The 17,246-nt window shown below is 51.2% G+C and overlaps 1 protein-coding gene across 5 annotated transcripts in view; it reads right to left on the reverse strand.

The window, feature by feature from the left end:
- Positions 1–17,246, reverse strand: part of ITSN1 (intersectin 1) — a 213,539-nt gene that overhangs the window by 35,951 nt on the left and 160,342 nt on the right. For 2 of the 5 annotated variants that reach the window (XM_032865389.1, XM_032865388.1), the window contains 4 exons: positions 14,073–14,118; positions 11,671–11,792; positions 8,970–9,087; positions 7,140–7,331 (listed from right to left, as the gene is read on the reverse strand). In XM_032865389.1, the coding sequence (XP_032721280.1) occupies positions 7,140–7,331; positions 8,970–9,087; positions 11,671–11,792; positions 14,073–14,118 (478 nt within the window). Of the gene's footprint in view, positions 1–6,277; positions 6,752–7,139; positions 7,332–8,969; positions 9,088–11,670; positions 11,793–14,072; positions 14,119–17,246 lie in introns of those variants that run through there. The other 3 variants (XM_032865391.1, XM_032865390.1, XM_032865392.1) reach the window with 2 other exon arrangements.

Genomic DNA, 17,246 nt, shown 5'->3' on the forward strand with positions numbered 1-17,246 from the left:
TGCTTGTGGTTCCCTGAGTACAGCCCCGTCCCCTGTCTCCTTGGTCCTTGGCCTTGACCATCAAGGAGTCAAGGAGTCGCCAGGAGGTGCAGCGGGGCTGGGACCCTCCTGGTCTCCTGGATGCTGCTCCTGCCCTGGAGGCAGCAGGGGGGAGGGGCGGGGCAGGGGAGAGAAGGGGAGGGGACTGGCAGATGGAGTGGGCTGAGGGTTCCCACCACGACAGAGACCGTGACGGTGGAGGGTCGTGGCGAGGACTCAGCCGCGTGGGATCTCCCCACAGCAGCCTGGGAACGAAGTGACGCCCCCCAGAGGGGAGGGGCGTCCTGGCTTCACCTTCGCTGCTGCGGCGGATTTCAGGGTTCGAGGCGTGCTGGAGGCCTGGCACACAGAGCAGGCGTGTCTCCAACAGAAAGCTCTGGATCCCGAGAGGCACCACAGGGCATCTGCGATTGAGCAGGAAAGAGCTAATCTCCCTGTCTTCGAACGTGCTGGGCGCTTTGGGGTGGCACCCCCTCGGGACACATGTCCCTTATCCAAGCTGTATGGCTGCTTGAAAACAAAAACAAAAAAGAAGGAGCTCCTGGCGTGTTTGGGGGCTGAATGTTCCAGTCTTTGCTGGCGAGAGAACACAGGCCCCGGAAGGCAGTGGTGAGAAAGCAAGCATCCAGCGACCCAAGTCATCTGTGACGGCTTTGTCGGGGGCGCTGCCTGGGCCTGCCAACACGGCCCACAGGCATGACATTCAGAAGCCTCGCACATTTGCTCCATTGGCCTCCCGGGTGGCCGGGTGAAACCGGGGCTGCTCTTCCCATTTGCCGAGAGTCCGCTGCTAAGGCCGCGTGCACGGCGCATTTAGGGACTGCGAGGAAGGGGTTCATAAAGCTGTAGCGGAAAGGGGCCTTGAGTGTGCACGAGTGAACGAGACGTCTGAAGGTTTTAAGGAAGCCGTCCAGTCTTTCTCTCTGAAATCCCTAATCTGCAAAAGCACATTTTCTGTAATGTCTTAAAATGCACACAACCCTCAGTCTTAAAAAATGCACACGACCCTCTCCCATCTGGGCTTATTGTAAGGCAGTAGGAAGCCAGGAAAACGGATTCCTTCATGCTCGGGGGCCAGATGCAAATGCCTTTTCTCTCCAGTGAGAATGAGAAGGCTGCTATCTGGGCAGTGGGCAGAGGGGGGCTTACTGCCTGTTTGGTTGCATTATTGTCCCTCATGTAAATGAGGAGCATCGAGCACAGAGAGGTTAAGTAACTTGCCCGCAATCACCCCAGCAGTAAGGGGCAGAGCTGGGATTTGAACCCATGCTCTGAACCACCGCCCTGGATCCCTTCCTAGCATCTCTAAAAGCCCAGGATACAGTTCTGTCGAGCCTTCCACCTTGACTATCTGCCCCCCAAAAAAGATATTCCAAAGTCTTAAGGGAAATGTTAAGAAATACCACACTGAGCTCGTATATAAGCTGTCGGTGTATCTGGCGCCATGTTTTTCCGGCAGAGGCTGGGAGTGGAAGTGGAGACCCTGTGGCCACCGCTCTTGGGGAGGCGCTAAGGGTATCTGTGGCAAGTCATGTCTTCAGAAGACCCCGCAGTGGGGGTGAGAGGACTAGAAAGGTGGACGAGGCCGTGCACTGAGCAGGTGACACAAGGTGCTGGAACCAGGCAACCCCCACTCCCCGCTGGGAACGAACCACACATGGGAAGAGGAAGCTACTCTCCATCTTTCCACAGTGGCGGCCGTGACCATGGGAGGCGGCTGGCTCTGAGGGGCTGCTGTTCTCACGCGATACAAGCCGGGGAGTCTGGGAGCTGCTTTGGAGAACATCACTGTAGCTCCCAGAGCCTCGGCGAGTCCCCGCCATTCTCCAAGATCTGGACTTTATGGAACAATCCATGGGGAGCATCTCTGCGTGCGTGCACGCGCACATGCACACACACACACAGACACCCCTGTGGACAGCTGCGAACAAGAACTTGGTAGTTCCTGAGACGTAGTGTGCTTAACCCCACGTTGCCCTGATACAGTCTTATAGCTGATTCTCACTTTTTACAAACAAAACCTTTACTTTTTTTGTGTGGATCAAGTCCTGTCATTTAAAAATGCTTGGGGGGAGTGTTTAAAGAATCGAACTTTCTCCCGACAGATCATGAAATAGCTACACATCAGGCAACATTCTGGAAATCTGGTTTTTCATGAGTGGAGTTTGCTTCAAGAAAGGCCCAAGAGAACTCTGGTTGATTGTGTGTGTAATAGTCACAAAAAGCTACCATGAACTTTGATATTATGGTCCCCTAGTCCACCAGATCCAAAATACCAGACATTTCGAAGAAGATGCTTTTTTTCCCTCTTCCCTGTGCATTTTAGGACTGCTGGCAGTCCATGTAGTTTCCATAAAAATTCTCTTGGGTACTTTTGGAACTAAGAAGAATGAATAGGATTAACTTATAATTTTGCTAGAAGAAAAAAAAATGAATATTCACTCTCAGAAATAATTTTCAATTGGCCCGGAAGCAGGGCCGTGATGGGGTAGGCCCACCCGCAGCCGAGATCTGGGTGGGTGCCTCCGCCCACCCCACTTCGGGGGTAGACCTGGCCTGGATGAAGGTCGCCACATGCTGGCATCCCCTGTCCTTAGCCTTCTTCGTAGACCAGATGAGCAAGAGACCCCAGGAGCAGCCCCCTTGCCAGGACACCGTTGCTTCTGGGAAGCTCACAGCTAAAGGGAAGGGAACTGCAGACCCACCCTGGCGTCCTCTCTGAGGGTGATGTGGTACAGCGCGAACGGAACCCCGGCTTCCTGCTCGTCGTCCATGGCTCAACCTGCTCATTCAAATGGCACTTCTGAGAACCTAAGCTACTGTATGCCAAGGCGACCGTACAGCATACTAAGCAACAAGGATTGCTGTTTTATGGGTGAGAAACCGGAATATTGGCAATTTCATGTTTCAACCTAATTAGAGGGTTTTCTTAAGCTGGCATTACCCATTTTTTTTTTTTTTTCTTCAGATGGGTTCAAAGAAGGCGTAGAGAGCCTGGTCACCATCTGCTATCAGGAGTCTGGATCTACCCGATTCCCTTCCAGAAACGGAGCAGACACCAGTGCCCACCGGAGGTGTAATATTTTTTTGACTTTATAAAGGAATGAATCCTTGCTTAGATCAGCTTCTCCTGGACACCCTTTAGTGCAGAGGTGTTCTGGGCTCTGGCCCACTGGCCCCCACTCTGTTCCTAGAGCCCCCTGGGCCCTGATCTGCAGTGTGGAGAGGCGGCTGGCCTTAGGAAGGCAACTCAGAACCACGAAAGGAAGGTGATCTCATCTGTACTCTTCTTGTCCATATGCCACTGTACTGAAAGTCCGTTCACATGACAAATCCATTCCAATTATGAAGTTAAATGATTTAATGACCAGTTATTTTTGTTTCACAACTCAAAAACAATCTGACCTCTTTCAACTCCAGGGCCAAAGGAGATAGCCAGCATGACTTCGCTAATTTAAAGATGCCTTTCCTCTCTTTTATCCAACTTTTTTGTTAGCCAGATTCTCCGAGAACAGGACTAAAAAGTATTTTATCCCAAATTGTACGGTTTGGGCAATAGCCAAGAAGAATAAGATCAAGTCTAAAATACAGAACCAGGACTCTGGGATTTTTTTTTTTTTTTTTTATGTTACATATATAGGGCATGAACTTAAAGGATTACGTTTACTCAACAGTAGTTACCGGCACAAACTCAGCCGCCAGCAACAAGGAACCGGTTTTGGCCTTGACCAACCAGGTGAACTCTAACCGCAGTGGCCTGTGGGTGAGACCCGGGTTTCTCAACCTGGGTACTGGTGACATCTGGGGCCAGATAATTCTCTGGTGCCAGTAGGGCAGGGCCCCATGCATCACAGCACAGGTAACACCATCCCCGGGCTGCATCCGCTAGAGGCCAGTAACCCCCCCGCCCCGCCTCGGTTGAGATGCGCTGGGTGAGACCTGGGAGAGACGGATGCCCTCCAATCAAATGCAAACTGAATGGCTTGCGAGGGGCAAGCAGCCCACAGGGATCGGCACGGAGGGTACTGAGGACAGAGTGACGTGGTGTGCAGAGCATTACCCCCCCTTGACAATGTGTCACTTCTGGCCAAACTCAAGGCTGGAGAAGGAACACTGGCTTATGTGGTGAAGGGGTCCTAGGCAAGAGATGGGGCTCGCTGCCTCAACTGCTCCACAAGCTGGGGGCGGGGGGGTGGGTTGGAGATGGGAGACTCCTCCATCCACCTCTTGACCTTTGCGGGTCCTGACATCTGTGCCCAGGACAGCCACTTCCCAGCTGCATCTGGCCCCTACTGATTTGGGTCTCAGCTTAAATATCATTTCCTCCTGGAAGGGTCCTCTGCCCCTCTCCCTGCTGCTGCCCCCTCCCACCCCATCTGCTCTGGGTGTCCTGCTCAGGGGTGCCTTGTACCCTCTGACACGGATCACCTGACCACACAGACACCCCCCCCCCAATATGTCTACACGGACTGCGGCAGTTGGGTTTCTGCTTGTTCTTCTTGTTAGAACATGAATTCCAAGAGGACATGGGCCCTGTCTCTATGAGAACCCAGGGGACACCTCGCCCAAAGTATTTGCTGATGAAGGAAATCACTCTTCAACTGAACAGCTGAGGAGGGTAAGCGAAGCGTGTGGTCATTGTTGCAAAGAAGTTTCGTCAACGTGTACACTGGTTTATTTCTGCAAAGGTGACCAGACTGGCGTGTGCGAGGCAGAAATGGATGGCGACGCGGTCTGGAGGGTGTGAGAGTTCCCACCTCCACCCACACGTTCTGTTTGATATGTTCAACAGACCCAGATTACGATCCGTCTTTTCGAAAAATGTTTTGTGCCCTGAGTCCCCTCACGTGCCTGTCAATGGATCAGTGACACCCTGGAAGCCCGAGGAGACAGTAAGCCACTCCGCTGTGCGGCCGTTCAAGTCTTCAAAACCCGTCTTGTAAGGGGCAACCCTCTACTCCCTGATCGGGGAGGGCTGGGGAGCCAGGTGAGAGGGAGGGCCGTTCGGAGAAGACATGGGGAGGAGTGGAACGGGGTCTGTATCTCAAAGCCCAAGCGTCCTGAGGGACACGCGGGCCGCTGGCCCCCTGCTGACATCTAGTCTGCCTGGTCCCCCAACACCACGGCCAGGTTCCAACACCAAAACACAGAGACATTTCCGTCTAACTTTTATATGAAGAATTTAATTATCTATACACGTCACTAATTCCAAAGGGTGTATTACAGTTGTTAAAGCCGCAGGTTTATATATTTCTATATCTTACATTCATATCCATGAACATCCAGACGGGCAAGGGGACGAGGAGAAGCCTCCCCCATCCCCCGTGCCCGAGACTGGGTAGGGCCTCAACGACACACCTGCCAGCACAGGCACCTGCTCCCGAGGGACATGTAAAAACAGAAGGTAACTGCAGGTTACAAAGGCGTTAGTGGAAACTGGGAGACTGTGCTCGAGGCTTCCCCCGCCCGGGCTCCTGGGCTGTTAGCAATGGGCATTTTTATTGAGAGCTTCCAACTAGTGTTTAAAAAGGACACACGTGGCTTCGGCTACAACATACTGGACAGGTACACAGACCAGGAGCTCCGTTTCCTATTAAGCTGCGGAAATCCCACGGTCTAGTTAAAAAATGTAAACATTGGAAATTAATCGCAGGGAGGCTTCTATACATTCTTTCTTGTCAAGAAAATGACTTGTTCGAAATAGGTCATTCCGTGAAAAGGAACTGGAATAAAAACTTCACGTAACAGAGACCGAGAAGAGATTGTGGGTGTTGTGAGTCGTAACCAACCCAATGGTGTCTCGTCTACTGCTCTGATGGTCTGAAAACACGCCAAGTTAAAAGCCCAAAACAGAAAACACCAGCTCAACCAGATAAATCTGAGACGAACGAAAACACAGGTGCTTTCTCCTGGGGCTACAGGGTCACCGTGCAAAATCCAATCAATGCAGTGTGATTAGAGCATCGTACAAGGTAGTAGCTTTTGCCATGGAAAGAACGGATTTCTTATGTACAACGATGTACTGTTACATGCTCGGCAAGATACATCTGATACACACAAACAAGCACAAAACACCTTCGGTTTAATTGGGGTCATTCTACATGTCTTTAAAAACAGATATACTGAATTCCTTTGCACGTCTACAGCGCGGGCGGGGGGGGGGGGGACCCAAACTACACAATTTAGTTGATAACACTGGACAAAATGAAAAAAAAATACATCAAGTCTCAGATTTATGGACATTTGGAACATTTTTTTTAATAGCACATGCAGCATTCCTTGATAGTGGGTCTTTTTGCAAAACCGAAATAGCAAAGGAGTAATTGATTGATTTTTATTAAAAGGCTAAAATATAGTTTTTTTAAAAAACACTTTTAAAACTACTGAAAGCACCTGTGCAAAGGTGGGAGGGGGGAACGTCAATTTGAGTCACTAGGAAAGCCACAAAAGGACCCACTACCCTGTGTGTTTTTTGTAAGGTTCGCTTCTAGCTCTGTAAGTAATAGCTCGACATTGTCATCACATGCAACTAAGGTAAAATGAGGTAAACTGCTCTGCAGTGAGTTCTTCTACTCAGAAGGCAGTAGGTGATCATGCTGGAAGTCACATGATCAAGGCTGCATCTCCCATCATCCCTCTGGGCAGTGATATGGGATAGTGGGTCTCTTTGAGGACTTTCAAGCCTGAGGGGGGGATGGACAACATATGATTCCTAGAAAAAGGAGGAAAACAACACATAAGCAAAACAAAACAATGAGCAAAATTCAAGCTAGGAAAATGAGTCAGGCATGTAAACAGCATGGTGCCAAAATGATTAAAAAAAAAAAAAAGGAAAAAGGGGGGAGGGGAGGGGAGGGAGGGGTCATGCTACAGAAGGAATGAAAACAAAACAAAACAATAAAACAAAAACAAAAAACAACCCCACAAGGTCAAGTCTCGCATTACAGAAGGTCTTCAAAGAGACTGTCGTGAATGCAGCAATGGTCTGGCTTTCCGCTCTGCAAACAAAGCTCAGCCAGATCCGAGCAGTGCCGCACGGGTGACCGGGTGACCGTGAGAGACCAGAGGGGAGAGGCGGCGCGGCGGCCAAGGGCACTTACATTGCTGGCTTGGGTCTGTGTCCGCGGTCAGCTTCACGTAGTTGGAGGGGAAGAGCCCCACCTGGCCGTTGACCTCCCCTCTCCACCAGTCGGGGTCGTCCTTGTTGAGGACGTTGATGATCTGGCCCTTGCTGAAGGCCAGCTCGTCGTCATTCTGGGCGCTGTAGTCATACACGCCGATGACCTGGCACACTGGGGGAGACAGGGCCGGGTGAGGGCCGCGGGGCGCGCACAAGGGGCGGCAGGCGCTCCCCACACGCTCCCGCACTGCGGTGCCGCGCTCTCGGGATGGGATGCGATTCAGCGAGCGGCTCTGGTGGGCTTTTGCAAAGCGGGGGCGACCGGGGGAGGCGAGGGCATAAAAACCAAGGTGACGGCAGAATTTCACACTAAGTCTAGCTGGTGGGATACCTTCCTCTTTGTCGGGCGTTCATGTCAGCAGAAAATCTGCAAGGATGCCGGAAAGCTCTCGGAATCGCTTCCGAGTGAGCGGAGGAACGCACCCCTGGAATGCTGACTGCACAGGACGGCGGTGCATGGGGGACTCAGCCACTCTGCTCTGCTTCCTTCTTTCCCCTCCCCTCTCATTCCCCGCCACCGCCCCCCCCCCCCCCGCCATCCGCCCTCACCTCCAAAATCAAAATCTTACTGAAAAGTAAAACCAACGTTTTCTTCTGCTATCATCTCTGTGGCTCAAAATTTTGTCTCAAGGAGAATATAGCCACGCTCAAGAAGGTTTTTCCCCTTCTCACTTTCCCTCAAACCTGTGGGAGGTTAAACTGCTTTCGTTCTGTGGCCTGAGCACACTTTGGATAAGTCCGCGTGGTTAGGCTGAGCCTCTCATTAATTTTCCTCAACCAGGTTATCTATGGGTTTAGGTTCCGCAAGTTAACTGAATCATTTCGGCCAATTATTTTTGGTGGGTTTCAACCAACCTGATGAAGGGGGTCCCGCCCAACTACCCCAAGGGAGAGGGGGCCCGGCTGGCACTGCCCCCTCCGCCCGCAGGAGGCCCACAGCGCAGCCGAGAGGCCCAGCCAGGGCTGGGAACAGTCCCGCTTTGCCAATCCCTGCACTGGCAAAGTCTGCCAAGTTGTCATCGTATTTCACTGGGCATATACGGCACAGACGCCAACGAAAGTTACACATTTTCCAGAAATGCCACCCAAGAGCTGGTGGCTTGAAGACCCGAGGGCAGATTCCTGCTTCCCTAACCTCGCCCATCTCAAATATGACCAAAGCATCTAGTTTGGTCTCCTCAGTCAGAAAATAGCCAACGGCCTCAGCCGCGGTGCCCTGTGTTCCTCTGAGTCCTTTAGGGGAGCGTGCACGACATCCTGTCCATTGAGCGAAGCCCCCTCTGTTCACAGGAAATGTCACGGGGGAGCTATTTTAGTCTTCGGCGGGCAACCCATTACAACCAACAGACCCCCGTGGCCTCCAGCTCTGTCTCCTGACCTACTGAGACCCCGGCCATTTATTTTTAGGAGTCCCTTTTTGTCCCCTCAGCCCCTAGCCCAAATCCCGATTTAAACAGCTGGAAGGAAATCAAGAGAAAAGTCTGGCTGTAATGCCACAGCATTCACAACTCCTTCAGAAGACAGTCCCAACAAGGGCTCTGTTGTGCCCAGGACAGCAAAGCTGCTTAGACACTCGGTCCTTTTGAAAAACATATTCCATATCCCTTTAGTTGAGGATTGGTCCCGGCAAGTACAAGAAGTATTTACAGCAGCTGTGAGAGCCGCTCTAAGACACTCTGGGAGGGAACCCAGCGGGAGGATGACCGGGACCCGCCGACCATCGTCCAAGGGGAGATCGCACGCTGCCTACCTGCCGGGAGCGCTGTCGGCTTCGGGGGCTCCGTTGGAGTGATTTTGCTCGTCCCGGGGCTTAGAAGTTTTACGTAATTAGCAGGGAACCAGCCTATCTGGCGCTTCTTCCCACGTGCCTAGTAAGACAAGTACCGTGAAACGCTTAAAAGGGTCATCATCATTCAGGGGCCAGTCCGCTACGCAGCAGAGCGCACACACAAGGTTCACACGGAGCCGCAAACCGTCTGGTGTGAACAGCAGCATTTCTGAGTTTCTGTGTTACACGATGAAAACACTGAGCGAGAATTCAAACCGGGGTCGTCCTTGGCCAGCGGAGCCTGGAATGTGTCTGCATGGGCGGGACCGTGTGGCTCCCAGCTGGGTGTCACGGGGTAGGTCTAGCAGAGGGCACCCACTCAGGCGGCCCTGGCTCTCACATGTGACTTTCAGGGGACGCAGGGATGACGGCGGAAGGCAACAATACGTATGGATTTGAGGCTAACGGTGACGGTGACAATAATGAGACACTACCAAGAATAGCAGGCAATACTTCTTGGGTGCTTTTGAGAAGTCGAGCCCTGCGCCGAGCACCCCACGTGCGTCCACCTGCGCGATTCCAGAGAGAGAGTACTAGGACTATTCCCGGTTCCCGGATGCAGGAAGTGAGGCCCAGAAAAGCCCAGTGACAGTTACAAGCCAGGTAGCGGTGAGCCATAGTCACTCGCGCCTGCGCTCTTATGCATAAAGTGGGATGACACGCAGGCGCTATATACAGAACACAGAGGGTCTGAACCTGTCCTGTTTTCAAACAGGGTGAGCCGAGACCTGCGACTGACTCTATGAGGTCAAGGTCTAGCTGGGAATGACAAGAAGCGCTACGAGCACCCAACTATGCCAACGGGAACAGAGAACTCAAAATGATGCATACATACGTGCACCCACCCACCCACACACGCATACACGCACCCACACACACACACCCACGCACCCACCCACGCACACACACACACACACACGCACACACACACAGATTGCTCTAGAAAAACAGTTGCCTTCAGGGACAGGGGTGGGAGGGAGACCTTCCCTATCCCCTTTGCTTACTTTTGAATTTTAAACCCTGGGAATATATTCCCTATCCGCAAAATAAGAAAAGAAAACTAGAAGAAAAGAAAACTTCCTCCACCTTAACTCTGCCCTCCCACCTGCCAAATCATGGAGAAGGATCCAGCTGGGTTACTTTTAGAACACGGATCGCGTTTCCCTTTCCTTGTGGTCCGCAGACTGCCTGCCCTTGGCTCAAGGACTGAGGCTTACAGGGAATCCGCCCACGACTGCGGCCTCTCATTTGCAAGCCCCCACGAGCTCCTCTATCTAGTGGGCCGCCATATGGCTTGCAACAACTCTGCCATGGCCCTATCCCTGCCCTCAAACAAGGGCAGAACCCTGAGCTCACTGGCAGTTTCTTCGTTTGTGCACCCACAATGAGAGAGCTCCTGGTGAAGGCACCAGAAGCCCTCCTGGGCCTGGCAATTCACCCATTTTCTTGGGGATTGCGAGAATTGTTCAAAACTATCTTTTCAGCAAGGTGCTAGGAGGGTGAGGACAAAAAAAAAAAAACAAAAACACAACAGTTACCACCTTCAAAACAGTGATAACCTGCATGTAGACAGAAGACATTTGGGTGAGAAGCTAACAGTATCATCAATATTTAACACCATGAGTGGTGTGGGCATCGGGACCACCACAGCTCAGGGGAAGATGTCCCCCCTTCTGGAAGGGGTGGGAGGCAGCCAGCTCCGGTGGTCTCCCACGCCTGGGGGTGCATGTTACTCTCAGGCAGTCCCCGAACCTGGAGGAGGGCTTGTTGTCAACTGAGAACGAATCACCCAATGAGAAGAGGCTGCAGCGGAGAGGTCACCGAGGGCTGGGCAGACTAGCAAGTGCATGGCTGGGGAGGGAAGGGGGCATCTGTGGGCATCTCAGGGGACGCCAGCACGGGAGGCCCGCTACCCGCCCCCCCAGGTCAGATTCCCGAGGCCGGCGGGTGAGTGTGGTCAGCCCCGCTGGACAGGTGTTACGGCTGCCCACCAGGGCGCTGCCCACGACTAGCCGAGTCTCCGGCTACACTCTAGACGGTGCTGGCCATTCCCGGCACTTCATTGTGTCACTGGCTGCCCATGTGCACAGAGAGGGACTTCCCTCTTCAACGCACCACAACAGCCATCTTCTCCTTGACCAAGGTCTGCCTCGACAAAATGGCGGATGGAAGACACCGACACGCGCGCACACGCGCACACACACACACACAGGCACACCCCCCCACCCCACTCAGGAACGAAGCCTGTTGTGACACAGAAGCAGCTCTCGTGCCACACCTTACACTTAAGGATGGCGAACGCGGCTTCTGTAACGCCACAACACGTGAGGACGACTCTACAGATGCCCCTGGCCATGACTTCTCACCCTGGGGATGCAGCAGGCAGGCCGATGTGGACAAACCTTCTCGGGAATCCTTAGCTCTCCCCATTCTGCTACTGACTGGGTGCCTGATGCTTAGAAAACCAACGCGCAGACTCCGACGACGGGGCGCCTCCCCATATCCAAGCGCGGGACCAGGTGGCGGGGGTTCCGCTGGCCTTTGCAAGGACATCCTTGCCCTTTGACATCTTACACACTCAAATGTGGACAGAGAATTTTCAACAAATGGAAAAGACACTAACTTGCAGCTCTCCTTCCCACCAACCGCCTGGGTTCTTTTTCCGGATCAGAATCAGCTGACCAGGGGCCAGAGTGAGCTGCTCGGGGCCGGTGGCTGTGTAGCAGGCGATCACCTGCGCGATTTCTGGAAAACAAGATCAAACATGGCGGCGCCGTGTCAGGGTCAGGAGAAGAAATTCTAGGAGGACACAGCCACCTCCCCAGTTCCCAGGTTAATGGGCTCAAGGCCAGTGCCCTGGGCTGGTTTTCTGCTCAATGAAGGGGGCTCACTTCACAGCCCCCATTCCACGACCTACAGTCCAGATGCTCCATTCACGGGCTCGGCTGGTCTTTTGGTTCTGCTCTAAACCCTCCTCATCCTCCCTCAGAACACATTTACCAAACTTCTCTCTATGAACCCCGTTCTTGCCCCTCAATTCCTACCCCTTCTGTCCCGGCCCCCCCACGCTTGCTGCCAAGGCCCTGAGGCCCGCCGCAGGGCCTGGTTCCTCACCCTCCACACCGCAGGGCTGGCACCCAGCACACTCACCGCTAGGGAAGTGAATAAAGGGACTCCCACCTTCCAAGTAAGTAGAAACACGATTTCTATTTTCTCCAGAAACTTTCAGGGGCCTGGTGCTAGCTGATCTAGATGTTGTAGCTTTAGGCTCTCAGCCCCACCCACGTGACCATTTTCTCTGCAGCTCCCATTCTGAGGGGGATCCTTGAATATCAGGTGGGAATCATATCAATGCACGTTTTCTTTCATTTTAGGTTAAGAAAAAAGAATCGGGAGTTAAGAGAATTTTATGCAAAAATAGTTCAGCAGGGGGGAAAAAAAACGTAAACAGTTCTGTACTTTCTCTAAATGTTAAAAATCTCATGGGAAAAATTCCAGCAGCACCACAGACCAGGCTCTGAAAAGTACATTTCTACTGGCACAGGAGGTCGAGTACGAAAAAACAAAATGCTTCTCTGACTGAATTCTGGCATACCCGCAGTGACTGCTTTCGGAGCTTCTAGAAGCAATACGGAACAAACTGTTCTGGTCCTCCACGCTCTCTCCCCACCACAACAGATCTTGAAAGAAAGGAGGAATGAGGGAAAGCAAGCAAGAAAGGAAAGAGGTAAAAAGGCCCCCCTGTCCTCTGACGGTACTTCCTCCTGCTCCAGAAAGCACATGCACTAGGCAATCCCCTCTGACCCCGTTCTGCCATCAGCCGGTGGCCACCGGGCTGTCAGGGGGCAGGCCCAGCCCTGCCAGATGCTTCGGGGAGATCAGGGGCAGCAAGAAAAGAGGCCAGCTTACACACACCTCGGCCCTGCTGAGAGCCCTCGCTGGGAAATCTGTGCTGGGGTAAGAATTCTCCCCTCACCCTCCAAGGACTAGCTCTAGATTCCAAGAGTTTTTGGTTCTGGAGAGAGTCCAAATGAGTGTCCTCTTTGGCCTCAGACTTTCCTGCTCCTCAAAGGACCTGGCATGCACAGCCAGCAATCTGCCCCCAGCTTTCTTCTCTGTCTTTTGTGTCCCTGAGCAGCTTGCTGGTTTCAGTACAAAATTAAGCCCATCTGGACCCTTTGGAATGACAATTCGAAATGTAAAATCCTCATAGTTAAAACTGAGATGGGGACCCAAGTGTCCCAGCCTCTGGAGTCTGACTAAAATCCTGTGACAACCCAAGAACCCACTTGTCCTTGTCAGGTAAGCCCTTCTGGAGCTGAGCACCAGACCCAGAAACACCAGACTATCCCCCCCTCAACCCCGCCCAGAAGCCTGCCAAGGACGTCCCCATCTACCATCTCCTACGGACACAAGACCAAAAAGACGTGCCACGCAAACCGTGTGATTTCACAGCTGCTTCTTGTCCCTCGAGTTCATGGTACTATTTGTTGAACATGTGATTTTGGTTCAATTACCTACAGAACTGAATTCGGAGGCATGGCTGTATTTCGTACCTTCAGTGTGTACCTGAGGGGAACCACCCCGTGGCTTCTACATTAACGGGACCTCTACTGTGCTCTTTGACTCCTGGCCACTGTCTCTGTCCTGGGACTGAACTGTGCTGTCAGGAGAGGAAGTGAGCTTCCCGGACCTCCCAGGAGGATGAGGCGCGGCGGCTGCGCCCAAACCTTAGAGCTCCACGTGTTACAACCTGCCCCCACCTTGCCTGACTCTCTTCTTCGCGACCCATGGGAACACTCTGTCTAGCAATGTCCCCACTCCCCACGTGTGAAGCAACAGCTAGAGTTCCGAACCACGCACACGTTGTGAATGGATTCTGAGAAGACGATAAACTCCAACCCCTCTTACGAAAGAGTCTGTTGTCTTCCCTTCCAGGCTTCCGGCCCTCCCAAACCAAGACCGGGAGCAACTAGCAATTACATTCAAAACACTGAAAAATAAGCATCAGGGTTTGTAACTTACCAGGTTTTTTTCCTAAACTCCCTGTTTTCCCAGCAGTTCCAGAGCCCTTAAAACAGAGCAAAAGGTCTCATTTGCATACTGCACAGTTTCGTCCATGCAACTTCAAACACCATCAGTGACGACACAAGCCCGCTCGAGCCCCCGGCGCCCCCCTGCTCATTCTGGGGAAACACAGCAGCACCGTACCAGCTGCCATCAGATGGGTATCAGGAAAACAGGGGACAAAACAAGTGCTTTAAACACACAGCTTTTACCCTCTTCTTTGGAGAAAAGTGAACAAAGGACGCGGCACTGTAGGGTCCCAGAGGGCTCAGGTGCTGCTTGTGTGTAGATCCCGTGCCTGCCGTCCCTGGGGTCAACTCCAACAGGGGGTGCCAGACCTACTGGTCTAGGTCCTGAACACTGAGCTCCTGCTTGTGTTCAGATGGGTCTTAAACATTTCGCACGTAAGAACTACAGAGACTCTGACTGACATTCATGAGCCCAACACCCAGATTTACTACGTAAAATGTTAATAGTCTGCTACACTTGCTTTAGAGTTGTTTTTTGTTTTTTTTTTTAAATAAAGGAAATAGCATCGTGGCCATTCAAACATGCCTCCCCCATCCCATTCACCTCTTTACCCCCAGAGGCAGCCACCGCCCTGCGTATCCTTTCCGCCCAAATCTTACACTGTATAAACCCTGAAATCCCTCTATCAGTGCTGGCTGCACATTCCACAGAAGCACACCAGACCAGAGGTTTTTGTTTTGTTTTGTTTTGCTTTTTTGGCAACTATTAATTGTTCCAAAAGTGCTCTGGGGTTGAATTCCTTTATGGATACTCATGGAATTTTAAACCAGCTGAATAAGCCAATAGGGACCTCGAGTCAGGACAGGGGCCAGACTGCAATCTGTCATTACTGAGGGCTTTATTCTGAATTGATTTTCATTCCTGAGTCCCTGCCTGGCAGTAAATTAAGTATTCCAATCAAGATAAAACAAAAAAAAGCTTAATAAAGTAAATGACAGTTACTACAATAAAAACATGCCATTTATTTAACTTATCACAGTCCCTTTATTTTGGTTACTGAAATTTAATAACCATTTACCAGGGAGAGCCCAAGTTACAATTTTTACTCTGATTACGATTTCTGTATTAACGGAATATTTAATACCAATCTCCCTTGCTATTTTTAGAGGCTGCGTATCAAAATGAAGGAATGCTAATGAAACAAGATTCCAAAGGACCAGTTAACTTTCTCAGTATGGACTTAGAATACACTCCCTATAGTCCATGAAAGGATCAAGGTATTTGGCAACACCCAGTAACAGAGTCCAAACAGCTGTGGTGCGGTCCCCACTTTTCTTTAAGTGGGCTCTATGCCCAATGTGGGGCTTGAACTCATGACCCTGAGATCAAGAGTCATATGCTCGACTGACTGAGACAGCCAGGCGCCCCAGTGTGCTCCCTTTTTGACACCACAGCCAGCACAGAAACGAAGACACACTCAGAGGGCCGGGTTTTGTCTTGGACCCCCTCAGGAATGCGGGAGAAAAGCTGCCTCAGCATCTGTGTCCCGGCCTTTCTCCCAGAGAGAAGGGAAGCCAGGACAGGACAACCTCTCCCATGCCCAGAGGGGCAATTCTCATATCTGAGGCTGGGTCTGGTTTTAGCAGGAAATTTTCCTTAGACACTGAACTCTGTAACCAAGGAGAATCAAAGGCTGACTTTTTAGACTTTTTTTCTTCCTTGTGAAATAACGTTGCTAAGTATTTGTCCAAAATCTTTAGCACTTGTTGGTTCTTCTGTGTCTCAAATTTTAAGACCATGGTTAAAAAGCACCTTATAACTCAGCTTACCTTTAAAAAAATGTCAGGTTTTTTTTTTTTAAACTTACTAATTTCAGGTGGTTTTTTTTTTTTTTTATAGAAAACTATAGTTTATCAAAATACAATGTAAGTAATGGTTTTGGTCTTTTAATTGTTCCAAAAGGTAATCACTTTGACAATCTTCATGCCTAGTGGTAGAAACTGAGTTTAGTTTTAGTTTTTCCCCTGCGCTTCTGAAATATCTTCTGTATGATTTTTACTGGATCCGACTGGATTCTTGGAGAGAAGCCCAAATTCTCCCCTCCCTGGGTCTGCCGAGGACAATTCGCTGGCTGTCCTACCAGAGAGAAGCACTTTATACCAGGCTTCTGCCAAATTCTCTCAGGGTAAGCAATGCAAATCCCTCCCTGGGTATCTCAGTAAGCTGCTCTGGAGACCACAGCAAGGGAAAACAAAACAAAACAAAACAAAAAAAACAAAAAAAAACCCAAAACAGCTAAAATGACACTCCCTGAAAAAACAAAACCCAAGCAAAATAGAAACTGCTCCTGGGCACTGCAGGGAAGGCAGAAGAGAAGGGGAAGCATGGGGCCCCGGCTCCAGGCTCTCAAAGCAGCTGCAGGTAGCAGGGCCTGGGGACCAGCCCAAGGTCCACCCTCATACTGGCATGCTGATGAGAGGGGAGCTCTGTCCCTCTGGCTTACACCTAAGCCAGCGTTAGGAAAAAAAGAAAAAGAAAAAAAAAAAGAGCCAATTCTTGTTGGTTTATTTATGTGCAATTGATCTGTTAAATGACTACATTGATTTACCCTGAAATTCTCCACCAACTTGAAATGTGTCACTAAGGGACAGGCTCCCAATACTCTGGGAGGGGGGGCACCCCACCATTTCATTAAACTTGCACCACCTCAAGACCAGTTGGTACACAACTGGATTTTTATGGCCCCATGTCACAACAATGGGAGCCATTTCTGATTTATAAGGATAACAGCATTCAAAATAAATCCAGGCCCCCATCAGTGGGCCTGAGGTACTAAGGTCTAGTCCAAAGCGTTATCGAGCTCTTAAACCTTACATCTTCCTAACGTGTAGGCAAAAATATAAATTTTAGAAACTCTGAAACTCTCTACTGTCCCATGTTCTGGGACCCGTATCACCACATGGGGAAATACTGCTGTGTGCCCTTCTAAGGTATCCCAGATCAGCGACCCGAAGGCCTAATGAAACACGTTCACTCCAAATCCTCCGTCAGTCACATGCGGGGACAGAGACCAATGCTGAACAGGAACCCAGTGACTCAGCCCAGCCTCCACTTGGCCCCAGGGAGTTCTTCTGCTTGTGGGAAGCCACGGCTTACCCTGCC

The sequence above is a fragment of the Lontra canadensis genome, unplaced genomic scaffold, assembly GCF_010015895.1.
Source record: "Lontra canadensis isolate GAN:19392208 unplaced genomic scaffold, GSC_riverotter_1.0 scaffold29, whole genome shotgun sequence".
Classification (NCBI taxonomy): Eukaryota; Metazoa; Chordata; class Mammalia; order Carnivora; family Mustelidae; genus Lontra; species Lontra canadensis.